We start from the raw sequence: 26399 nt of genomic DNA on the forward strand, positions 1-26399 counted from the left end.
GTCCCTTCCAACCCAGCCAATTCTATGATTATATGATTCTCATTTTAGTTTATTAGGTGAAACAAGAAAGATGGACAGGAAAAGCATTTGAAATTCTAGCCCTCTCCTTCCAGCTGAGACACATTAATTGTGAGCTATGAGCTTTACTGTGTTAAATAATATCAATAACATCCCAAAGAGTATGTTGTAGGGCTCCAACAGCCCAGCTGCTGAACTGGACTGGGATGCTGGATGTCCCAGGGGTCAGCAGGGATTTGTGTCCAGCCTCCCTACTCATGGGCTTAAGTCCCTGATGAAGATGAGTTGATGTGAAAGCAAGAGGCTGTGGTGTGGGTGCAAGTTAATTTCTGCCAAGTCTCTTGTGAGTGTGGGCAGAGGTGTGGTGGCAAAAAATGGAGGGGATGGGGATGGGGATGGTAACATTGTGCAGCTGTTTGCTTGCTGAACATGAGTCAAAGCTCTCTGCCACACTGGGTAGTGACAAGAATGCCCCTTGGGCACAGCAGGCATTTCAAAGCTGATGAAGACATGTTGCATTTGGTTGTTCCAGTGGGAATCACTTTCTGGCAAAGTAGAGTGGGGTAGTTAGCACTTCAGTCATTTTGCCTTCATTTGCTGACACATTGCACTGAAATGACACAGCTAACGAATGGCTGGATGGTTTTTTGGAGGGTTCATCCTCTCTTGCTCTGTATGCAGTCACTCCCAACAGTGCATACTGTTGTAGGAGGCTCCTTTACACTTTACAGACATTTCAAATAATTTTTGGAGTGGAATAGTTGCCTACTCAAGAAAATCAGGCTTAGGTGTCTGCAGGCAGTGCAAACCTACCTCTCCCATAAGGGTTTGACAGGAAAGTGTTCATCCATCTGAGTAATTCCAGACTGAGAGGTACAACTGACTGCACTGCTCTTATATGCACAGCAGCTAAAATCTGTAGTCAGGCATGAAGATCCCAGCTCACAAGGTGATGTACACAGCAACAGCCAACAGATCATTAGCAGAACCTTCAAAATCATCAGTTGCATCCTAAGCATAAAGAAAAGGGAACTTGCCACACGAAGAAAAGCAAGAAACAATGAGATAATTTTATTCAATATGTCAGACAATGGTACTGGACCATCAGTACCTCCCATCTGCAAAGATGTTACAGACAAGGTTGAGGAGTAAAAAAGTGGAGGAGTGGGGTCTCACCTCTTCCCATCCGAGTCCTTCTGTACTCAGACTGATAATCTGTTTTCCTATGCAGGATGGAAGAGCTATGGGGATACACAGCCAAAATAATCTGAGGTGTAGAGATATCTTACTGGAAAAAAGCTCCTGGAACAGGGATTCAAGTTTTGCCAAGAGGATCACAACCCAGAATATTTTTCTATGCCATACAGAGACTAGTAAAATAAAGCCTAGCAGTCAGGGGAACTAATTAGGTTTAAGCACAGAGAAAGTGTGGTTGGTATGTGGTGCAGTGAACACAGAGCTGCGTGTTCAGCTACAACAGTCATGAGTAACACCTGCAGTTAGTGGTGAAGATAAATGTATTTTTGGAGAGGTCACTGTAGGAGTCCCTGAGCTCTGTCTAACCTTGCCTTTGAGGCTGACATTATATGTAATTTTGCACAGAGGAGAGATGTGGCAGAAAGGGCATTGTGGTTGGGTTTCCAAGATTCATTCAACTCATCTGTGTAGTACTTTGGATGGAGATCAATAACTTTGATCACTGTTGGAGAGGCTGATTATAAAAATGCTGAGTGGGATCTACTGTCCTGACAGTCTTAAAAATCACCTGCAATTAATTTCATTAAAAAAAAAAAAAAAAAAAGGGGGGTATGTTTTCTTGTGTACTGCTCACCAGTAGATCATATCTTCACAGCCTGGTAGATTAGATCAAGGCATTTACTGATGTGCTTCCAAAGGATTTCTCCTGGCATAAAGTTCTGTGTGAAAAAAAGAAAAATTAATAAGGACCTCGAGGCAAGTGGAAAACAGGGTACATTGCAACACAGGGTTACTTTGTGTCAGATTGACGTGACAGTTTTGCTTCTTGAAAAGATTTTCAGAAGAGGGTAAATATCATCTGTGTGGAGTTAGATAATGAGAAGGCAGCTACTCATTAAGTGAGAAAGTTGGAAATCAGTAAATGAAGACAGGAGAACTAGCTAAAGAGAATTGTTGATAGACATTATCAGCAGTTCCCCATGGCAGGGGATGGGCTGCCTCAATGATAAGTTTTAGATGCAATCTTGTGTAATGAGTTTCTTAATGAGTTGCCCCCAAAAGAGGACTGGGGTGATGAGCCAGTAAGAGGATGTTGGGAAGCTATGGAGGAGCTCAGGTACTTGGCCAAAAGACCTGGATAACTGTGTGGTCTGAAACAGTTTCTGTGGGATGAGATTCAGCCATACTCAGTGCAAGATTTGGCTTCTAAAGTGCACTTGAAAAATATGGATAAAATCTCCAGAAGATAAGACATCAGAGCTAACAGTTAGGAGAAGATCAAGATGGCTACTCCTGTAGCTACTCTTGTAGTCATTTCAATGTGATTTACTTGGAAAAAAAAAAGCAAATCCAATTTCAGTGCTCATTCTCTAACTGTTGTTATTGGTTAGCTTGGCTGTTACTGGATTTTCTACTCCGAGTTGCCTGCATGCTTTCCCTCAACAGTGAGGAAAAAGTGTTTACCACACCAAAACAGTGGTGTGGCTTTACTAGCAAATTTGCCTGGTTGAAAGACCAGAGAACTTGTTTGTGCCCTCACACAACTGGAGAGCAGGTTTCCAATGTGGGTTTTTATGTCAGCTGTGGCCAAAATGTCTTCATTTAAGACACGTGGTTCATCTCTTAAATACCAGCCAGGTGTCAGTTTGCTGCTTCCTTTTCCACAATGCAGGTAAAAAGCTACCACTTACTTTTCTCTACACAGCACAGTGTAGAAGGAGGGAGGTTGGTTGGGACCAGAAGCCTCGGTCCCTTTTGCAGGAGGGAGGATGCAGTTGGATTTCTCTAAAACATTTAGCTTGGCTTCCAAAGTCTGCTGCTTGGTGAAGCTCACTGGTCCTGTTCAACGGGGCAGTTTGTGGGGAGCAGCTGGCTAGCAGTTCTTCCCTGCTTTATTAGGCAATATAGATCATAAAAATTGCAGCCTCTGGTTTAACTGTGTTGCTGTGTGGAAATTCTTGTTCACTGCAGGGTCTGGGCCAGAGCCCTTCACATCTCTGTTCTCAACAAGCACTTGGAGGAGTTATTCCTTAAATGACCTTAGGGTAGCAGGAAGCAAGATGGAAGGATGCCCTTCCAAAAGCAAGGATTTCCAATGGGAGTGGGAACTTTTTTTTTTTTTTAACATGTATAAAAACAAGTGGTTATTTACCATTTCCACTCATCTGTCAGTCTAGTCAGCTGCATTAATCACTGAGTCTGACTCAAGGCACAGCAATCAAGCAGTGCAGAGGAAAAGCTGATCTGGTAGAAGCATTAGTGGTGATACTGATGCAGAAGAAACAGTTTGGTTTCTATTTGCAGATCTCTGGTGCAATTAGAAGTCACAGCTGCTTTCTACTCTGCTCCAGAGCTGAGTGGCAAAATCAACACAATTATGCAAGTAAATGGCTTTTTTTTTTTGTTGTTTTTAATGCACGTTCCACTTTTTTTGGCAACAATTTTTGCTTTTCATTCAAACAGAATGGCAATTTCCACCTTGAAGAACAGCTACAGAGGTTTGAAAAACTGATACAAACAAAAGACACCAGGAAATCCATGTGTTTGTATAAGATCAGGAAGGAAAAACAGAACAAAAAAATAAAAGAATGGTTTGTGCTGGTAACAGAGGACACAGCTCCTGTCCATCACTCAGAAATGTGCTGTTTCCATCAAGTGCTGAAGAGGACAGCACAGCAAACGACCCTGCATTCCTGAAAAGGATGGCAAAAAGGTTGCAGGCTCTCCCACATGCTGTTCCTTTTTCTGTCAGCCCAGAATTTCACCCCAATCCAACTTGATTTGCCCCTTTTCTGAGTCTGGGAGAAGCATGTGGCTATTCCCTCTGCTGGTAGTGATTTTTGGCTCTTTTGTAGATACTTGCATGAAGGAAATGCAACCTTCCACTCTATTCTGAAAAAATTCACACGTTCACACGAGTCTGGCTTGCATTTGTATGATGAGCAAACACAGAAGACTCTGTGTGTCACAACAGTTTAGTCAGGGTAACTTAAGAACAAGGAGGCAAAGAAATCCAAACTGTAGCTGTACTATTTCTTCTTCAAACTGAAAATGATTACCAAGAGTTCTTGTCTAATTAAACTGGAACAAAATGGTGGAATAAAAAAGGGAAGGGAAGGGAAAGGAAAGGAAGGGAAGAGAAGAGAAGAGAAGAGAAGGGAAGGGAAGGGAAGGGAAGGGAAGAGAAGAGAAGAGAAGAGAAGAGAAGAGAAGAGAAGAGAAGAGAAAAGGGAGAAGGGAATGGAAGGGAAGAGAAGAGGAAGAGAAGGAAAGGAAAGAAAAAAAAAAGAAAAAGAAAAGACAAGAAAAGACGAGAAAAGAAAAGAAAAGAAAAGAAAAGAAAAGAAAAGAAAAGAAAAGAAAAGAAAAGAAAAGAAAAGAAAAGAAAAGAAAAGAAGAGAAGAGAAAAGAAAGAGAAGAGTATTTTTGATTACCAGCTCAAAAGAACAGGAGAAATGAAAAGCAGTGGCTTGCACTGAAAAATGTGAACAAGAGGGTGTAGGGGAAGACACACATCTTAAGAACCGTAAGGAGGCTTTTAAGGGTGGAGTTGCCTCATTTTTGATTACTGTGCTGTCTCCTGGGGTAATTTCCATTTATTTTATTATTGGCAGTAGCCAACATGTATGTTTAGCCATATCAAGTATATTCTGCATTTCTAAAATGATGCCTTAATATGTAAGTGCTTATTTAAATAGATCACACAGCCTCAAGACAAAGCCCATGGATGCTGCACTCCAGGTGAAGCAGTTCTTTCTAGATCGTTGACCCATTTAGACAGTGCCATGATGTTTTAATAAGATCAGGTGGTTTGTGGAAGGAAAATTCATGTAATCTGAGAAGAAAATTAAGTTTGAGGATGTCTTATAACTCACACATCTTTGTCATATTTCCAGTCCAGCCTGGAGACCTGGAGCACGTTCCTCTCTGATGATCCTGCACATGGAGCCTGAAACTCCCAGATCCTCATCTTGGGAGCTGAATAGAACCCAAGCACCAGGAACATTTGAATTCATCTTTTTTTCTTCTTTCTTAAGGTGAGTGAGGCAGAATTGGCAGGAATATGATCATAGCCATCAATAATGGTTTATCAGTCACGCATCTGCCCTGATGTGAGATGTGGAGCTTTTAAATGTCCAGTGATGATTGTACAACTGTTCAGTACCTCAGAAATCATAAAGGGAATTTATAAGTCTGTCCCTGTTGCTTTTCCTTCTAATAAATGCTGCTCAGCTGACCCCTGGTGCTGATCTGATCATGCTGAAGTTCCCAGTTAAGAAAGCTTGCAGCACAATTAGGCTAAAAGATGATTTGAAGTGGAAAATAGTTGATGAGTAACACATTTAATTTGTTTTGACTTACGAAGTGACAAAGACGTGTGTCTCATTTTCCATTAAAAACTAAGATATTTTCTCTTCCCCCCCTTTTTTTTTAGAATGTCACTGGGAAAGCATTTGGCCCAATTCTGCAATAGATGAGTAATAAGGAATCTTCTTGGTCCTGCTGAGGATTGAGTAAAACTGTAATATTAGACATTTCTGACATAAATTTCTAAAAGAAAACCTGAGAGAGACTGAAACAAGAATGATTTCTATTCAGATATTACACAAGTTGTTCCAAAAATTCTTAGCTTGACATTGAATTAATTAAGATACAGCTTCAACTGTCTTTTTTTTAAGTTGTGTAAAGTATGCCCATAGAATTGTTATCACTTGTCACACTGGAAGGATATAAACAGAATTGTTTTGAGAAATTGTGCAAGTAGCATCTAATACAGAATGAAACTCAGTGGGGACATACAGAAAGCACTCGAGTTAAATAGGAATAAAATCACAAAGTGTATAAAATTCTGATAATAGGATTCAGGCTGTTTTTTTAGTAAATCAGAAACAGTCTGAGTCAGCAAGGTCATACTGTGAAGAAAGCAAACATCATAGTGGGATATATAACCAGATGTAAGACACATAAAGTAATACTTTGACTTTACTCGTAAGCCCTCAACCAAAGTAATGTGTCCTGGTTTTGGCAAAGCACTTCGAGAAAGTGGAGAGGGTCCAAAGGGAAGCAAGAGGAATAATCACAAGTTTAGGAAAGGCAACTCAGGGAAAGACTGAAGGAAGAGTTGTTTAGTCTGTGGAAGACTGAAGACATGCTAAAAGTTTTCAAATATGTGAGACTTCTGCAAAAGAGGGAAACGGAGAGATCAAAACTGATCTCCATGGTCCCTGTGTGTAATATAATAATAGTTTAAAAGTCAGGTAGGGCTACGGTACAAATTTTCTTAGTAGTTGCCCATAGGGATAGAAAAATCTGAGCAGATCACCCAAGAAAATGGTGTTCCTGTCTGGTGGGTTTAGGTTGGGTGAAGCATTGAGAGGAATGGCTGAGCTCCAACGTGAAGGACATGAGGCTGGACTTGCTGTAGCTCTTACAATCACATTTAATACCTATATTACCACGTTTCTCTAAAAATATTCACATATATTGTTGTTATGTAGAATCCCAGACGAGAAAAGGCCTTGACCGTGCAGGTGGATGCAGATGAAACAAACTCCTTAGGTGAAGCACATCTGCTCTGTAAAGAAGCAGGGCCAGCTGCCGGCTCCCTTCTCCCAAACCGAACCTCCCGGGCGGGTCACCCAACTTTCATTTTCCCTTCCCAAGCCTCCAAGCCTGACAGCAGGGCCGCCCCTCCCCGAGGCTGGCAATTGCCTCAGAAAGCTGAGTCCTATCGGAAGGCTGTAAGACCCCTCGGAAGGCTGACAGTCCCCTCAGAAGGCTGACAAGACCCCTCGGGAAGCTTAAAGTCCCCTCAGAAGGCTGACAGACCCCCCAGAAGGCTGACAGTCCCCTCGGAAGGCTGACAGACCCCTCAAAAGGCTGACAATCCCCTCGGAAAGCTGGCAGTCCTATCGGAAGGCTGTAAGATCCCTCGGGAAGCTGACGGTCCCCTCTGGAGGCTGCCGGCACCTCCTGCCCTCAGGGCGCTCCCGCCCCAGCTGAGGCACCCAGCGCACGCAGGACGGTTGGGGCCGTTAGCCCCGCCCCAGGCCCCGCCCACCCGCGTCCCCTGACCCCGGGCGTCCCATGGTAACGGCGCGGGGCGTCACGTCGGGGCTAAACCACCGCGGCGCCGGGTAGAGACCCGGGCTGAAGCGTTCTCCCCGGCGCTGGGAAGGAGGAGCAGAAGAAAGTCATTCCCTCCCGTCCCGTCCCATTTCCACCTCCTCCCCCGCCCGTGGCTTGCGGCCGCGGCGGCTCCGTTGCCAGGGCCCAGTTGCTGGAGCTGCCGCCCGCCAGCCACCCTCCCCCTTTCCTGCATTGGTTTCGCCCGGCGTGGGCCATAGCGACGGCGGGCGCGCTGTGGGAAGATGGCGGCTCCGGCCTCAGCGGCGCGGGGGTCTCCGTGAGCCTGGCGCTCGCTCCTTTCCCCCTTCCCCTCCTCGCTACCGCACGCCGTCCCTCCCGGCTGCCCCCCACCTCTTCTCCTTCCCCGGCAGAGGCGTAGAGACCATGTCGGACTCGGAGGAGGAGGAGAGTCTGGACCGCCAGCTCAAGCTAGTAGTGCTGGGGGACGGTACCACTGGCAAGGTCAGTGCTGGACCCCGCCGCTCCTCTCCGTCTCCGCGGTCCCCCCCAGACCCTTTCGGTGCCTCCCCCCTTCGCTCTCCTGCTGAGGAGCGTCCAGTCTGTCGCGATACTGTTGTCGCGATACCCAGCTGTTTACTCTCCCTTCCGTCCCTCCCCATTATCTCCCCCGCCTATGTGGGGCGGGGGGCCCGGTGCTCCCCGGCCGGGGGGGGGGGCAGGGACGGGGCCGCCCATCTCCTTCTCCCTCCTCGGTTTCCCTCCCCTTTCGGGCACCCCGAGAAGCTTGGTCAACGACCAGGTGTCTGCTGTTATCAATCCGCTGTCTTTAATAAAAAGGAGCGGTTAATAACGCGATTCCTGCCGTCCTGCGGCTTCCCCTGCCCTGCAGACCGCGCACCGGGAGTTGCCGGGACAGCCCCGGGTTGTTCTCGGTGTCGTGGGGTGTGTTTCGTGGGGTGTGTTTGTTGGGGTTTCCAGCACGTGGGTTCCCGGTTCCCGCCGAAAGGAGGAGCAGAGGGTGTTTTTTTGGGGGTTGGGGTTAAACTCCGAGCTCTCTTAATTTTGTCGTCGGTGCTGATGAACTCCTGAAATGGATGGAGTCGTTCGCATGTCTCTGAGTCGCTGTTTTTTAGAGTTTGGAAACGCTCTTCTGGGTTAATTTAGGTTTTGTTTGTGGCTTCTCCGTGGTTTTTCTTTTCTACTTATAATTGACGTAATTAACGACTATTTATAAACAGTTTGTTTATAAGTTGTACTTTTTAAAAGAGAAATTTCAGCCCAGACCAAAGAAGGCAAAATGTATTCTTACCCATAGAAGCAGTCTCTTGACTTTTACTTGCATGTGTAAATACCTCTTTCAATACGTAGCCAAAAGCCATTTGTGAGGTACATCTTAAAATAGAAATTTTATTGTATATTTGAAGAATCCTTGACTTGAAAGCAGGCAGAAAATCTGCCTGCCCCAAAGTTCAGATGGAAAGTGGAAATATTCTTGGAGGTGGTTTAAATGAACTGCCTGCCATGAATAAAAATAAGCTCTTAGTGAAAGTACCTACATGGATTTGCTCACTTATGCAAAGCTCTAGGAAGAAACAAAACATTTTTTGTCTCCAGTGATTCCAGACTCAGTCTGAAGTGGTATTGTATTCATCTGAGGCAGTAGATGGGCAATTCCAGGCGACTGTGTGATGAGAGCATAATAAATGCAGAGGATTGACAGCTGAAGTGCTGTTTCACTGGTAGCTATCCCCAGGAGTTTTCCATTGAAACTGAGGAATCCTTTCACTACTGCTGTTCAGCACCTTGTGGCAAGACCTCTTGCCAAACATGGATTTTCAAGCGTTCTTGAGTTTTGATGTATATTCCTGCTGGTTCCTACCTCTCACATGGGAGCTGCCACTCATTGAATCTCCTGCTGGCTCTAGGAATCCTGTGCTTCCAGTGTGGTTTATTTTGCAGCAGCAGCAGCTATGCTATGCTATGGTGGGCTGCTTTTCCTCCTGTCCCCCCTAGATGATGCTGTAATAGAAGCTTCTTCCAGCCATCCCGACGGCCTAGCAGCAAGCACTTGCAAGAACAGATTTATTGTAAAATCTTGTAAAAATAAAGAAGTGATTGGGTCATGGAATGGAAGGGTAAAATGTACCTTGTGCTATTTCAGGCACCTCAGAAGACTAAATCGTTGTGGTTCCTCTCCTTTCTTGGCTACTCGTTCTGCTTACTTGTTGAAACATATGCATGTCTATATGTTTTCAACTCTAAATAGCCTGCCTCACATCTGGTTCACAGCTGGTCTTTACGTGCATGGATACTTAGCCTCTCATTTAGTGTGCAAGAGATTGGTTTTTCTCTTCCTCTGTCACTGGGATCATTGGACAGATGGAGTGTAGGAAATAATGGAATATATATTTGAAAAATTGCATCTCCTTTTTCATGTGAGATGTTCACATTTGACTTCTTTCCATTACTTCCACCTTGCCAAAAAAAAAAAAAATCTTCCATCTTCATCCCCACCTGGGGCTGTTTGGTCTTCAGTTCTTCAGGGGAAAAAAGCCCAAAAAGTCTGTGAATCAGCTGGCTGAAGGTGAGAACTTTTTTTTCCTCACCCCTTTATAGAAGTGATGTGATTCAGGTTCTGTGGAAGGGTTGGTAGCAGTTTAAAAACAAATCAGTGTCTGTTCAAGCTAAGGGCAAAGTTTGCAATTGCTCTGTCTATGAGGCAAAAGACGGATGTTTTGCTTTCATTTGTTTGTTTTGTGGTGTTTGAAGGAATAATTGGATACTTAGAATTTTAAGGGTAGGAGTAAGCATGGCTGGAGCAAGCTTGAAGGAGAGAAGAATGAAAAGAGAAGAAAGAATGAGAGGAGTGAGACAGAATCTGAAAAAGTTCTAGGGTACAACAGAGATGATAAGGAAATGAACTGTTGAAAAAAATTGAGGGAGACAAAATTAGTTTTTAAGAAGATAGTAACAGTGATTTTAGTGAACTACACAAACTAGGAAAACCCTCTGTAAAAAATTAGAAGCAGGTACAATGTGAGATGAAAATAAACAGCAAATCTTTGGTTTGGATAACAGGAGGGAACATATATACACACAACACCCTTATCATCTAGATTTTAAACCAACCCACTCGTCCCAAGACAAAATAATTTTCCATTAAAATAAATAAACCAGCAGTTCTAGTATAGATTTTAAAAAATGACATTATAATCCAGGTATTTTTACTCTGGCTATGCACAGGTTGGCTTAATATTGAAGTATATAATGATGCTGATTTGAGATGGAAATAACTCTGATTTGCTGCTGTTGAAGAAATGTTTTGGACCCCTGGAAACAAATCTTGGAGCTGTTAATGGGAAGGGAGGTTCTGAAAAATAGGTGTGTGGCAAAACAAAGCAGCTGAGGTTCTGTCTTTCTGGCATCCATTGCACCTGGGGCTAATGTGTGGTGGCAGAAACATCCTCCCTTTCACTTCTCTTAAAAATGGATGATCAAAATGACAGAGAGAATGCTCTCAGGAGCCAAAACGCTGCCTGGAAAGCAGTGGTGTCCCACTCTAGGATTTTTTTGGTATGTCAGATTGTTGAGCATTGAGAAAATTGTGGATCTTGTTACACATGGGCTCAAAAGCCACATTTGTGTTCCAGTAAATGAAGGGGGCTTATAGGAGAGCTGGGGAAGGGTAATGACAGGACAAGGGGTAATGGTTTTGAATTGAAAGAGTGTAGATTTAGGTTATTTATTAGGAAAAAAAATCTACTAGTAAGATTCTGGAATAGGTTGCCTAGGGAAGTTCTTGATGCCCCATCCCTGGCAGTGTCCAAGTCCAGGTTGGATGGGGCTTGGAGCAACCTGGGCTGGTGGGAGGTGTCCCTGCCCATGCAGGGGGTTGGGACTGGATGAGCTTTAAGGTCCCTTCCAACCCAAACCATTCTATGACTCTGACCAAAACATTGTTGTCACTTTTCAGTCTGATGCAAAATTGCATCAGAGGTCCTGTGCAGATTTGCTTAGCTTCACAGACTCATGTTTAAGGTCAAGAAGTCTTGATAATTTTCTTTTTTTTTTTTTTTTTTTCAGTGAACAAAGTTCCCTCAGTTGTTGGGAGTGGGGTGGAAAGCCACTATGTTCAGATGACAGAACTACTTCCTTTTTGTTTACAAAATACCCCGTAAGGCGAGGTTGCTGAGTGACAAATTCCCTGAGTTGGACAGTTACAGGGGTTTATGTTAGTTGAAGCATTTTGTTATTTAGCTTAGTGGGTTTTTTTTTGTCTATCTTAAAATCCTTGCTGGTGGTGATAAACATGACTGAGAGGTGAATGTCACTGTGCTTGGAGAACAGCATTGCATTCCAGGAGGAGGTGAGGGAAGGGCTGGATTTATGTTGCTTTTTGGAAAGTGGAGTCTCAGCTGGCTGGTACAGTTGGTATATCATAGAATCATAGAATTGGCTGGGTTGGAAGGTACCTCAAAGATCATCAAGTCCAACCCTTGATCCACTCCCGCTGCAGTTCCCAGCCCATGGCACTGAGTGCCACATCCAGGCTCTTTGGAAATATCTCCAGGGATGGAGAATCCACCCCTTCCCTGGGCAGCCCATTCCAATGTCTGATCACCCTCTCTGGAAAGAAATTCTTTCTAATGTCCAACCTAAACCTCCCCTGGCACAACTTGAGACCTCTTGTGCCCTCTTGTCTTGCTGAGAGCTGCCTGGGAAAAGAGCCCAACCCCCCCCTGGCTCCAACCTCCTTTCAGGGAGTTGTAGAGAGTGATGAGGTCTCCCCTGAGCCTCCTCTTCTCCAGCCTCAACACCCCCAGCTCCCTCAGCCCTTCCTCACAGGACTTGTGCTGGATCCCTTCACAGCCTCCTTGCTCTTCTCTGGACCTGCTCCAGCACCTCAATCTCCTTCCTGAGCTGAGGGGCCCAGAACTGGACACAGGACTCGAGGTGTGGCCTCACCAGCGCTGAGTCGTGGCCTCAGAACTGTATGCTTGCATTTCACTGAAATACGGGTTTAATTTTTCTTTCTTACAACTGTATTACTATGCTGTTGCTTTCTGAACGCTTTCTTCTGTAGGATTTTACTCAATGATTGTTAGCAGAGTTTTCTCTGCAAGGTTTCATGTTGTCCTGGTGCGTAGTCAGTATCAGAGCTGTCATTGCTTTTTCTTTCTGTTGTCTATTACTGTTCCATAAATACTGCTTTTTTTTTTTTTTTGCCCTGTTTACTCACTATGTAGGTATTCAGAAACAGCTGGTCAGCAGTTTATACTGTGAGTTGTTGACACTGAAAAATAGAAGCAAGAAATTGTCTTGCCTCACCTTTGAGGTTGATTTGCATCTCTGTTTGCTTCCAGGAGCCTTCCCAAATATCCCATTGTATTCTGCACTTCAAATGCTGTGATTTCTGCATATTGTTTTTTTTACTGCTGTCTTGATTGCTGTATGTTAGAACCCAAATACGTTTTTTTATATAAAGGGAGTTTGTAACACCAACCTTCAATAGTGTGTTTCTCTTCAGAAAACATTTGATATTTAAGATATTTGTGATATGTGATATTTAAGATAAATGTGTGAACTTGCCAGACTGGGTCTAATGGAAAATCTGCTCTGAAAGTTGCTGTCCTGGTTGTTTCAGTAGGGATGTGAAGGCACAGCTCCTTCCTTTTGTCATACCCCCATCTCTGAATGAATGGCTGAAATATTATGAATGGACCATAATATTTTTTAAAAACAGTAATTTATATATTTTTTAACAGCTACAGCTCTACTGAACTGTGGTTATTTTTTACCCAGATTATGCTTGATTTATCCTTTCAGGCAAAACTTCTGCAGAATCCTGTATGGCAAGCATGGCAGAGAACAATTTTAGGATTGGAGGGAGTATTTGGTACTCAAGGTACTTGAGTATGCATTGACAAAACTTCTCTGTTGACTGTTGTGGAGAAATTTGACCTGTTCTTAGTATTTTGTGGATAAATGCTTGTTCTATGAATAAATAGAGGACTCTAGTCTTGTAATCCAACACCTTCCTTTAGTCCTAACATTTATTAGAAAAAAAATTAAACAGGAGGTAGTCAACAATTTTCTGCTGTAAATTCCTTTGCATTCAAGAGCACAGGAAAGGCAAGAGAACTCTGCCATGCTGTTGGTTACTTGTTACCCTTGTTGGTTGCCTATTAATTGAGTGTATGTTGTTTATTTTTACTAACACCCCTAGAAACCCTCAGGGAATGCTGAGTGTCACAGAGTGATAAAGCTAATATTTACTGAGTCTTTGGAACAAGAAGGGAATGGTTGATTATTTAATGGGGATCTAAATTAGTGTGTTGGAGACCATAGAATACTATGATACAGTCAGATGATATTTTAATCTGTGCTGTGGGTACTGGTTACTTTTCATAAACAAAAATGTCAAGAAGACTGCATTCCTGCAATGTTTTTATTCTTGTCTACATCTTTAAGTTGATGACAGATTAAACTGAATGTCTTTGTAAACTTGATATGCGAATTACAGTGAATAAAAAGAATAATTTCTACTGATTTTTTTAGTACTACAGTCTAAATCTGTATTGAATTTTATTTTGTGTGTGTTCATAGTATTACTACCACACAGCTGTAGGCAGAAGACTCCTCTCACAGTTCACTCTCTGTGGTCTTCACCCTTTTCACAGGGGTATAAAGATATAAGCATACTCCTCCTATTTCTAGTTTATTCTATAGGCTTGAGTTCAGCAAATGAGAATGTTGCCAGAGTCCTTAATGGATTTTTTGGATTACTTCCTAAACATCTCTTCTAGTATCAAAATATCATTTTTTACATATATGATAGTGCTAGGAATATAAATGTGATACAGGAACAAGAAAACTGTAAATCTTGAGTTATTTTGCAGGTAATTTAATAGTTGAATAAATGTTTGCCTATTCATGCTGGAGTTTTAATGCTGGAGCTCTGTTGATCATGTTTTCTTGCAGAAAAAGGAGTAAATTGCCTTTTTTCCCTGTGTATATTTGACTTAATTTTAGAACTTTGCTATAACCATTCTATTACTAGAGCTTGTCTATTCTCATTTTTCAAAAGTTATTATTTTGCTGTTGCATTTTTTGCTAACTCTGCTCTCACAGCAGTTTTTAATAACAGTTGATGTGACCTGTTTCTTCAGGTTTTGATGAACAGAAAGTTATAAAAAAATTCCTTCTTGCCCATTTTGAGTTTTCTCGGACAGCTTAAAGGTTTTGTGAGGCTGTTCAGCTTCCCCTCCCCCATGTGTATGAATACATATTCATATTTTTTCCTGCACTTACTTTGGTTTTGTATTTTAAGATACCATGTCAACAAGGGATTTGTTAGTGTACACCACTAATTTGATGTAAGATGGATTTTATCTTTTTCTCTGTGACATTAATTTTTAATACAGCGTTTATTTTTTTCCACAATAAAAAAAATTTGTTTTCTGCAGAATTCTCTTCATTCCTTTTTTTTTTTTTCTTTCTTTTTTTTTCCATTGTGCATGGAGAACTTAAATTGATAATGAGAGAATAGAAATGCTTTGCTTTATTACTTTATGTAGGTTAATTGTGTGTCCTTTTAGCACTATGCTGATTCTTTATTAGGTCAACAGTATATTGGTCTAATTTCATAAATACACAAAATACCAGTTGAAGAAATAAGTTTCAAGAGTTGTATTTAGATGCATGGTTCTCCAAATGTTCATTCTTAACATGAATTTAGGTTTTTTTCCTACAAGAAAGTGCTCTTCTTATCAGACTTCATGTCATTCCTGATGCTAAAACTTTGATGCCCAGTGACAGGAATCCTGCCACACTTTGGAGCCCTTGTGGCACTCTGCCTCCTGGAGATCTCTTCCCTCCCAGCAAAGTTGGACAGGGATCATGGTGTTCTGTTCCAGGGAAGGATCCTTGCTTTGGAAATGAACACTTTTTAAAAATTGTAAACTCTTCAGGTGTGGATTTTTGGCAGTCACTTGGATTTTTGGGTCACTTTGTGCCAATGATACTTCACACAAATCTGTGTAATATTTTAAAATCCAAATATCACAGCATCTTTGAAGTACAAAGAAAATAAGTGCCCTGCTTTTTTTTACATACATTTGTAGCCTTTACCACCCATTGTGCTATGTTGTAGGTGGCTGGAATGCCTGTCAGTCCAAATCCATGAACTCTGTCAGCCAGCATTGATTTAAAAAGTGCTTAACTGTATTTCATACTTCTGGTGTAACCTTTCCATTTAAAATGAAAACATAATTTGGCATTGTTCTGTTTTAGACATCCTTAGCCAGACGGTTTGCCCAAGAGACATTTGGAAAACAGTACAAACAAACCCTAGGATTGGACTTCTTCTTGAAAAGGATAATGTTGCCAGGTAAGAGAGAATTGGGACTAAAACTGAAAGGTTGGGCAGCAAAAGATTTGCAGCAACAGAGTCTTCAAAGTAATGTGTACTAAATAAACTTTGTACAGTGCTTTTTATGGCAAGGTAAATTAGGTAAGTAAAATAAAGTAAATTTCAGAGAAAATTTTGTTAGTTCCTTCTTTCCAGGTGACTAAGGGTTGGGTATTAGATCTTTAAATAAAACACTAAATTCAAAGATAAGGAATTCCATCTATATTCTTGGTTTCTGTTACCTCTTCTTGAGTGTACTCACTGTCCATGAAGATAGTGTAACATACAACAATGAAATGGAACTTTAAATATATTCATTGACAATGTTTGTGTTGAAAGAAACATTTTTGCTTTTTGTTTTTGCTTTTTTTTTTTTTTTTTTTGAAATGAAATAAGCACCTTGTATTTGAGTTGAGTGAGAGAAGCATAATGCTGCTATGGAATTGCAGGGCTCTAATATGTGAATGCTGTTTTATGCAAGGCAGCATGAAATTGCTGGCATTTAATAGACCACTAAAATTTAGGGTCCCTTGGCACTCATAAAAATACAGTTTCAGCATTCAAGATGTTTCACTTCACGACGGCAAAGGAACTATTTAGATGCCAGTTGCAGCACACTGCATGGAAAATGCAGAGAAATAATGAAAAAAAAGAATAGTTGCTGGTATAAGTTTGTCTTGGAACAATTGGGGGTTTGAAAGAAGTCTTTGCATTGATTTGTTGTTGCTTAATTTTGAATTGTGGAAATATTTAAATATTTAAATATTACGTGCGTTTTCTTCTAGTTTTGGAAATCAGAAGTGAGAAAAAGTGTAATTATTAAAAGTTGTAGTGAGATTTGATAAAGTTGTTGGAAGTTCTATAATTCTGTCTTTTTTCCTTGCTGAGGACAAACCCAGAAATTAAGTGTTTTAGCTGTAACCTGAAGTAACAAAGAAATATATACAGATCTTGAACTTATTTTGTTAAAATTGCACTGCCAGTGATTTATTGATTATGTTTATATATTTTCTTAAGTGAAACAGAATAATCTTTTCAGACTATTCCTGCATTCACTATTTTGGTTTGACCATTTTGCTGTACTTTTTTAGTGTCTGGTGAGTGATAAATTACCAAATGTTAGTACTTATTTCTCCATAAAATCAACAGAATAATTTTTTTATTGTCCTGCTCATACCTCTAAAAATACCAGTGTGCATAATACTTAACAGCAGTGCTTGCAAGTGGAATGTGTACACAAATCATGCAGTGTGCATGCTGAGAACTTGTATTTTGCAAGGTTTTTTTCCAGCTGTTAAGCATACAGAAGGTATTAGTACATTACTGGGGTTCTAAATATTCTTGTTGAGTGGAAAAGTTGGAAAGTTATCAACTATTGATTCATTCATGTTCAAGTTTATTTTGTAATAAAATCAGAATGTAGATGGAAATAATAGAATGTAGATGGGAATAGTAGCAAACCAGCAACAAAGTTTCTACATCTATTTTCCTCATTTATCACTAACAAAATAGTTACTTATGGAATTAATATTCAGGAAAAAACATTTTTCTGTCATTTGTCATTCTGGTTTTGCCTATATATGTGCTTAGGTCTATATGGAATTATGTGTTTTATAGGTAAGCTGAACTGGTGGTGGGGTGGGAGAGGGAAGGAAGGAAGGAGTGAGGTAAAAGTTCTAAATACTGGAATGGGAAACATTACTTAAGTAGGTGGATTTTTCTAATTTTGTGATTACTTCTGGGTTTGCAGAGCTACTGTGCTTACTTGAAAGGTTAATTCATACTGCTGCACAGAAATTACAATGTGTATATCAGCAGGAAAATAAGTCTCCATTTCTCTTATTTAGTAGGAGAATTGGTGAATAACTGTAGTTCAGTATTTGATATAGTTCAGTATTTGATTTTTTTTTTTTCTTCTTAAAATGTAAGTGAAGATTTCAGGAGTTAAAGTTACTGATGTTTAGAATTGCACAGAAGTTTACATTAGACCACATCAGAAATGCATTTTAGCTTGTAAAATAAAGTACTGTGTTTCTGGGTTTTTTGGCTTCTTTAAAGTAAAAGGTGTATTTGTCTCTGGCTCTTTTAGTAACTGCACTTTTGCAGTGAAAAAAGCAAATATTTTACGTGGTAAAACAATATGGTTTGATACCAATTGTAAGTGCTTTGATTAATTTTGAACAATATGACTTTTAGTGTATGACTTTTGGCAAATTCTCTTCATGCAATTTGTTCAAAATACTTTTTTTCAAATGCAAAGCAATTCCAGTGTATTTAGTGATGCAAAATCTTGTATAGTCTGGATGTAGCCACAGTGTAGACTCTGCTGCTTAAATACTGTATCTGTTACTTTGTGGGTCTGCTGATAGAAATTCTTTAGAGCCATAGTCCCAATCCTTTCAGGAAGGTTGTGGGTGCAGTCCAGTAAACAGGATTCTTCTGTTGAAAGGATTTTTTTAAAAAGTCATCAGTGCAAAAAGTGGCTAGACTCTTGTTTTTAATTCCATCTTGGCTGTGCAGCACTTTAAGTAAGGTTAACCAATGCACCAAGTACATTTATTTCTCCAGGATCACTGCTGAATCAGTGTCTTCATACCAGAACCAGCCCAATACCTTCACTGTGTTGCCTCAGTTGTTTTAATTCTACACTTGTGTGCATTATTTTCTGCAGAATAAAGAAATGCTAGTGAGTTTTTTTATCCTTATCAGTGTGTTACATAATATTTTTATAGGATTCTTCTTTTTTTTTTATGTTAACCTTGTTTCTAAGAGCTATCTTACTATGTATAGCTTGGTCTTATTTTTTTTTTTTTTTGCCATTTTCCAGATTTCAAAATCCTGGCAGAAAACATCGTGCTACTTTCATAGCTGTTAGTTAAATGTTTGTTAGGCAGATTGTCTGGAGATTTTCCTTCTGTCAGAATAATCCTAACATTCTTTTTTTTCCCCTCAAAATCAATCAGAGCACAAAGCAAATATTAGAGTCCCTAGTTAAAAAAAAGGAGAAAATGAAATATTTTGCACTGGACATGGTCAGTGTGAATTTCAGTTGTTAGTGAGGTCTTAATCAAGAAACACATCACCTTAAAGGAACATTGCAACCTTTTTCCCCAAGTTTCTTTCTTTTTTTTTTTTTTTAAGTGAAAGAAAGCAAATAATTCATATTAGACCATTTATTTTAACTCCCTGCATTAAAGTCTCTCAGATAATGTGACAGTCATCCAGATACTAAGCCCAGTCTGCTGTGCATGATTTCTACTTCTAGGAGGAATAATGAAGTTATACAATTTTTAAAACATTTGAAGACAAAATCAGGCATCTGAAAATTGTTTTGATTTGAAAATGGTAATATTTTAGATTTTTATTTTTTTTTTTTCCAAATAGCTGGTGTGAATGACATGGTAAAGTTTCACTGGAATTAATACAACTGAGGGAGGGATAGAATACTGCAACATGATGAGAGTTTGAGCTTGGGTTTTTTAACATACCCACTGAGCATGCACAATCTTTCAGACTAAGGATTCTCCAGTTCATCTGTGCCAGGTGCTTTAAGGAAAACTTTCCTGCATTGTTTGCAGTCACTTATGTTCTGGGCTTTACAAACATTATTAATTACATGGTATGTGTATTAATACATAGTTATTAATATAGTTATTAATATGTAGTATCTGCACTGTTAATGCAAATAATGTTTGCTTTTATTGAACTGGAGTGTTTAGAATGCATTTATTAAACTCCATGTAGAATTTTTTATTTTAGTATTAGACAAAAATCAGCATAGCTCAAAAGTATTTCGAAGATACTGTTAAATGTTCATTGTATATCTGAGACCTGAGCAGCACTTTCAGAACTCTGTGTATTTAACCAGATTAAAGCAAGATGCATGATAAAAATATAATGTGGTATATTTAGTACCACAAGTAGCATACATTGAGCTATATAGTTCTAATTTGCTGTTAATATTCAATGAGTGCTGGAGTATATTTCTGTGGAGCATGCTCCCTCCCATAACTAATGGGTGTTAGGTATAGAACATTGGCTGAATAGATCACACTGTGTAAAATAAGATTGTTAATAACATAAAATAGCAGGACAAAATATTGTGTACTTTATTTACTTGACTTTCAGTTGTTGTGATGTGGAACTTGGATGCAATTTAAAAAAAAAATTAGGAGTAAAATTAGCAGGTAGTTACAATTATCTATGAGTATGTAGAATTGTTACTAACATATGGTACCTGAGTTGTATGTAGATTAGAAAACTATTAATCTGACCTTCCTGTATTAGTTTGGTGCTTCCAGGTAATCAGAACAGTTTTGAGAACAGTCCTCACCATGGAAAAGGGGCCAAATGCTGCATTAATATGTTTGCATGCATGTGGTGCCATAGATTGCTCTGTGTGTGTTTAGTCTGGGGGTTTCTGAGTTGTTATAGATGTCTTGTAGGATATTTAATATTCTGTATTTACACAGATTTTTTTGTTCCTTTGTTTTTGCAAACCTGTTAGCAGTTTCAGCAAAAGTTAAAGACTGTTAAGAACAGAAATGAGCTGTTCTTGGTGTAAATTCTTTAAAGATAAAATCATGTAAATCCAGTTTAGTTGCCTGGTTTAGGCTGGTGAGTGAGGGCAATAGTCACAGCTTGGATCCTCAACTTAGATGTGTCAGTATTTCCATTTTTGAAACTGTCAGCTTTCTAATTCTCCAGCTTTGTAGTACTAAGAGCATCACTCCCAAAATGCAGTCACTGTGCAGGTTTTCCCACTTCTGGATTTGTAAAGAAAATTTGGAGGGGTTGGGGAGGAAGGGCATAGAATATGAAATAATATGGTGAAATTGGGATTAATTATGCTACTTTTCAATTCCAAGTACTTTCTCTGTAAAGATTTATGTGTTTCTTCAGTGTAGTATAATATATTTTTTCTGGTCAGGAATGTCATAATTACTGCAGTTTCTATTCTTTTCTGTTAATATTAAGTATCTAGCTATAGTTTTACTGCATCTTAATGGCTTGCCTGGGCAAAATTGACTTTTTTCCAAATGCTACCTCTTTGCGTTGAAGTTTAGTTACTATTTAGTGTATATTTGTAAAAGGCTATTGTTGTTGATATGTCAGAGCTGTATTATCTGCTGTGCCAATATACATTTAATTTTATTTGTATCCAAATTGTCCAGGATATACATTATCTGTACAATTTTCTTTTTCAGGAAATTTGAATGTTACTCTTCAAGTGTGGGATGTAGGGGGGCAAACGATAGGAGGCAAAATGCTGGATAAATATATTTATGGAGCTCAGGTACAGTATAAATTATGAGAATTTTATCTATAACAATTAGATAAAATTCATTGAAACTTTGCTCTTAAAATTAAACATCTCTTATAAATTGTTGTTTTGCATATCTGAAAAATATGTTGACTCTTGAAGCTTAATTGCTATTAATATGAAAGTTAAATTTTGCTTTGTAGTTAATTTTTTCAAGCTGCCTTAAAGCAAGGGTGTGCATTTGTAGATCTGAGTAACTCTGAAGAACAGATGTATGGTTCCATTCTTTGTGTCTTTGTGTCCTGAGTTAAGAAAAGCAATCATAGTAAATGTAAAAGCTATGTGGATATCCACATGGTAGATATAGTGGCTGCTTTTAGAACAGATGCCTCCTGGGGAAAAAAAAGTAGAAGGAGGAAATTAAGAGCAATCCTACACTATTAAACTCATGCATGCAACTGAGGTTATAAGAGGGCAAACAAAAAAAGGCAACTAGGTAGCTAAATATTTTTGCAGAACTCTTATCCAACAAAAATTAATTTTATCTTGAGGTTAACTAAGCAACTTCAAGTGAATGCTAGGATTAAGAGCTAAATATTATAAGAGTGTCTTTTACTATGAGATGATTTAGCAGGATGCCAAACCTCTTAACATGAGTGATCCTAAAATGTATTCTGTTCTTTAATTTGCATTTTGTAATGAGAACAATAGGCATAATGTTTTATTACATAATGTTATATTTACCTCAAAACAAAGGCACCTATTTTTCCCCCAGTACTTCAAGCAGTAGAAATATGGAATCCTAGAACCTTTCTGGGGCAGAAGCCTTGTACTCATAAGTACAGGACAGTAATGGCTGATTAAGGAGATTGGGTTTTATTACTTAATAGGATAAAGATAAATTTATCAATTTAATATTTTCCAACTTTCAAAGAATACCAAAATGCTTTACTTGTTGCATATGTTTTATAACAGTCTCTTAGTTTTAATAAAATAATTTTGCTACCCTGTTAAAGATCTACCAAGAAGCAGGAGAAAGTGGCTTCCATGACAGGGAAGGTGATGAAGCACAAATTGTTTCATGTGCCTGAAGTAAACTCAGTGAAAGAATAAAAGGCTTTTTAATGAGCCATTAGCTCATTAAAAAATTAGTTGAGGTTGAGGTGGGGGAGAGGATGAAACAGAAAGAGACTAGATGTAGGCTTTTTTGGTTAATATGCACAGAAAGACTAAAAATCAAGCTTTTTTAACTTCAGGCATATTGATGTCAAGTTTTTCACTGTTCTGGGGCACTGGAATTAGCTTTTTGACCTGCTCTTGCTGATAAGGAACTCCTAAGTTTATCACCAAATTCAATACAGAAAAAAGCTAAAAGCCTTTTATTTCTTTCACTGAGTTTACTTCAGGCACATGAAGCAATTTGTGCTTCATCACTTTCCCTGTCATGGAAGCCACTTTCTCCTGCTTCTTGGTAGATCTTTAACAGGGTAGCAAAATTATTTTATTAAAACTAAGAGACTGTTATAAAACATATGCAACAAGTAAAACATTTTGGTATTATTTGAATGTATTATCTGGCTGCAGCACTTCTGTAATAGCACTGCTGCTGTTTAGTGATATTTCAGAACTGCTCCCATCTCATACCTGTAATTGCTGCCCCTGCACAAGTATCTAATTTAAAGTATCTTTAAGAGCTGGCATACACCACCTCATAAATTGTCTTTTTAGTAGAATGAGTACTGAAGACTCTACATTCTCCAGGGCCCAGCAAATGATTTCTGCAGTATTTTTGAAAATGTCATTCCCAACCAAAAAGCACTCACCTCTGCCCTATTGTAGGCAAAATGTCTCTCTGTGGGAAAGATGATGTATTTCATCTATGTATTTAATCTAAGCTATGATTTATGGGTTTTTTTACATCCCTAAGACATCATACCTGACATCTTTGTTTCTCAAGTATATCAAATATTGACAAGAATAAATAAGAACAGGAAAGAATATGAATTAGAGGCAATGTTTTAGATCATGGAAAAGGAGACCAAAAAGAAGGTAGGTGAGCTCTACCTGTGAACTTTCTTTAGTGGTTTATTTTGCAATAAATCCATCATTAATAATATTCTTTCTTCTATAGTGTAGGTAGGCTGCAGTTGTCTAGAGGATATATAGGAGAGTAACATTTTCATGGAGACTTAGTACTCACCCTAAATAAACCTTAAATGCTCAGATTCTGTTAACTTTATCTTGCATCTAGCTGATTAAACTCTGTAAGCTGGGGCCAGACAGCCTGAAAAACTTGAAAAATCTTTTCAATTGCATAGGAGTCATTGAACCATCTAATTTTTTATACATTGTATTGTTTTTTTTAAGAATGTTTTTGAAAATTTCATGTGAGGCACAGTGTGCAGTTGCAGGGATTTATTTTTTTTTTCAAGATGTGAATTCCATGAGAAAATGCAACAAGCATTTCTGACTTTATTCCTCATTTACAATATACTTTATTAAGGTGTAGTGGAAAGCAGGAGCAGAAATCTCAATTATTTAGAGAAGTGATTTGTGAGAGCTGATCTTGGAATTACAGAGGGCCAAGAAGTTGGGCATTTGGGCTGTTAATAGGCTGTAATTCATAATATTGGATCTAAGCTCTGAGGAATCCTTGGTGATGTCAGTTCTGAGTCTTTGTTGCTTGTAGCCTGGCCTGAAACCTCTGAAATATATGGGGCTCCCTTTTTTTTGACTTGTAACCACATTCTTAGTTTCTTCTTTGAAAACTTAAGGCTTGCCAGTACTTCTTGCTTGTCTTCTACAGCAGTGAAAGAAGGGATCTCCCCAAAGGAGAGCAGAGGCATGACAGGCAGTGTGCAGAAAAGTACAACTGAACTGCTTTTATTTTTATTTTTTTTCCAAAAAATGCAACAGTGAAGCTACAAACCATATTAGCTGAACTAAAAGTAAATCTGCAATTTGATTTTTATCTTACTATTTGCGTGAGGTGCTTTTGGGCTTTTTTGTAAAGCAAATGAAGTTTGGAAAAGTTCTAGTAAAAGTAATTGTGTTCTTTACTGAATTGCCATTTCGTTTCTACCCTTGTGGTTCAGTTACCATCTGAACCTGGAACACATGGGATGCAGGACCAATATTGTAATAAAATGTGTTTGTTACAGAAGCTTATAATTATTCATCAAAATACACAATTCATTATTTGTTAATGCTGTGTTATAGTAATAATTTAAACTGATGTAAATTTGACCATGTTAAAATACTATTACAACCTGTAATACTTAAAATGCATCTTTTTATTTAGGGTATTCTTTTGGTTTATGATATTACCAATGGCCAGAGCTTTGAAAACTTAGAAGACTGGTATAATGCAGTCAAAAAAGTGAATGAAGACTCAGAAACACAGCCACTTATGGCCTTGGTTGGAAATAAAAGTAAGTTATTCATATTTCATTATTAATTGAAATGCTCTGAATGTTGTTCTCTATTGAAGAAGTGGCACAGGGCATAAATCTTTAGTAAAATATAACTAAATAATGTCTGTTGTTATGGCATATAGATGACATATGTGGATATATCTGTGCTCTGGTTTGGGGCAGAGAGGTGGAGGGATTTGCTGCATCTTGCTCTGCCTGATCTGCAGCCTCTCTGCTTGTGTTTTTTTTTTTGCTTGGAGAGCAGCACAGAGGAGTAGAGAGATCTCTCTCACCCATGTTTGAATTTGATAGGGCTTCAGGATATAGCCATGGCTTGCATCTAGAATGGAGAACTGGGAAGCATTCCTGGAACTTAAAAGCAGGTATATTTCATGGTTCTGTCTGTCACAAAACTGCTAAATTAAGTACTGGTATATATTTTTAAAATTAACAGCACTTCACACTGGGCATAATATTTAGAGTTGCTTATTAAGCTGTATTTACATGCTATCTCTACTACTCCACATGAGATCACTTTCTGTTGTTCTGGGATTTTTTTTTACCCTGCCCTCTTCTTGATAATGTGTGATATAATTGTTTTCTTCTGGCCACCAGAATTTGCCATGTTAAATAACCATCACCTAGCTGGTTTCCTAATTAGGTGGATACCAAATTCCCCCATTTCTAGCTAAGAAATCATATGGAAAAATCCTTATTGGCACATCTGAGATCTTGGTCCTTCCTCTCTTTCTATTGAAGCTGGTAAAAGCAACAAAAAGCAATTTTGGAAACAAAGGTGGAAAAGCAGAATTTTTAAAGCAACATAAACATGTTTTTTTAGACAACAAAACCCAGATTTTTAATTTTTTTTTTTATTTTCCAAATAAGTCTTGTCCATGTCAGCATGTCTGCATCATGAACAAACCTGAAAAAAGCCTTATCTAGCAAGTTAGTATTGTTTAAAAACATTTGAAAACAATGTAGAGTCAATGCTTTTATTCAGAACCATTAACTACAGTATTGCTACTGTAATGCTTGAACATTTTATGATATTAATTATGAAAGACTACTTATTTTGTGGGAAGAAAACATAGAAGCTCTTAGAGTTACAATATATAAATAGCACTTCTGAAAGCATAACATAGACAGTGTTGTACTGCTAGACCAGAGTCAATAATACAGATTCTGTTGAAATTCAAATGAAAAGTATTTTTCACTGATTTATATTTTGCCCCAAAGTTGGACTTCCTAGCTGGAGTTCTGCAAATCTTACAAAGTATTTACAGTTAGATGCACTGTAACACAGGATAAATAATGTTCTTTTGCTGGAACAACACCTCAGAGGCAGAAAATTAGAAAGTGGTTTGTAGTTGAGGAGGTTTATATACTTTATATGTAATAAGGTTTGTATACCTTATATACCTTTATATATACCTTAAGCATATATGCTTTGGGTTTTTTTTGTATATGTGCCTGCTATTCAATTTCATCCAAATATTCCTTGTGAGCATCTGCAAGTAGAATATGGTTTCACAGGTGAGTTTCCAGATAAAGGTTGACACTGACTAGTGGTAGCTCTTTAATTTTATAAAAAAAGCAGCCAAAGCAACAGTGTGTTTGCTACCTTATTTTCCCTCAGAAGCTGTGTTTAAAGTAAAAAACCAAACTATTGCTTTAACTTGATCCTGAGGAAGTTTGTTGCACATGTCTAGCATGCAAGGGATGCGCTTACAGAGGTAAATTTTTTTTGCTTTATTTTTATTTCAGCATTATAAAAAGTCAGCTTTTAAAAGGGTATTGCTTTTCTGAGTTCTGTAATAGAAGCAGAATCTCTAGGAGAGTTTCTACCTCAATTCTTCAGTGGCCTGTGAGAGGTAAATAATCAGGCTCCTATTGTTACATAAATAGAAAACAAGGTAAGTTTATATATTAAAACATGATGTTGATTTTTGTGTATTATGGAAGGATAAAGCTATCAGTGCCAACAAGTTTTTCAGGTGGAATCACT

The 26399-nt window shown here is 38.8% G+C and overlaps 1 protein-coding gene and 1 long non-coding RNA gene across 8 annotated transcripts in view; one reads left to right on the forward strand and one right to left on the reverse strand.

The window, feature by feature from the left end:
• Positions 1–723: 723 nt before the first annotated feature.
• On the reverse strand, positions 724–4323 carry LOC139796366 (uncharacterized). Its single transcript, XR_011725977.1, has 2 exons — positions 2907–4323; positions 724–1934 (listed from the first exon to the last, which is right to left on the reverse strand). It is a non-coding gene; the product is annotated as an uncharacterized lncRNA (long non-coding RNA).
• Positions 4324–7527: 3204 nt separating this feature from the next.
• Positions 7528–26399, forward strand: part of RAB28 (RAB28, member RAS oncogene family) — a 59613-nt gene continuing 40741 nt past the window's right edge. For 2 of the 7 annotated variants that reach the window (XM_071743940.1, XM_071743939.1), the window contains exons 1-4: positions 7533–7806; positions 15598–15694; positions 20923–21011; positions 24280–24409. In XM_071743940.1, the coding sequence (XP_071600041.1) occupies positions 7729–7806; positions 15598–15694; positions 20923–21011; positions 24280–24409 (394 nt within the window). In that variant the 5' untranslated portion in view covers positions 7533–7728. Of the gene's footprint in view, positions 7807–15597; positions 15695–20922; positions 21012–24279; positions 24410–26399 lie in introns of all 7 variants that reach the window. The other 5 variants (XM_071743935.1, XM_071743936.1, XR_011725861.1 and 2 more) reach the window with 5 other exon arrangements.

The sequence above is a fragment of the Heliangelus exortis genome, chromosome 4 (assembly GCF_036169615.1).
Source record: "Heliangelus exortis chromosome 4, bHelExo1.hap1, whole genome shotgun sequence".
NCBI classification, from domain to species: Eukaryota; Metazoa; Chordata; class Aves; order Apodiformes; family Trochilidae; genus Heliangelus; species Heliangelus exortis.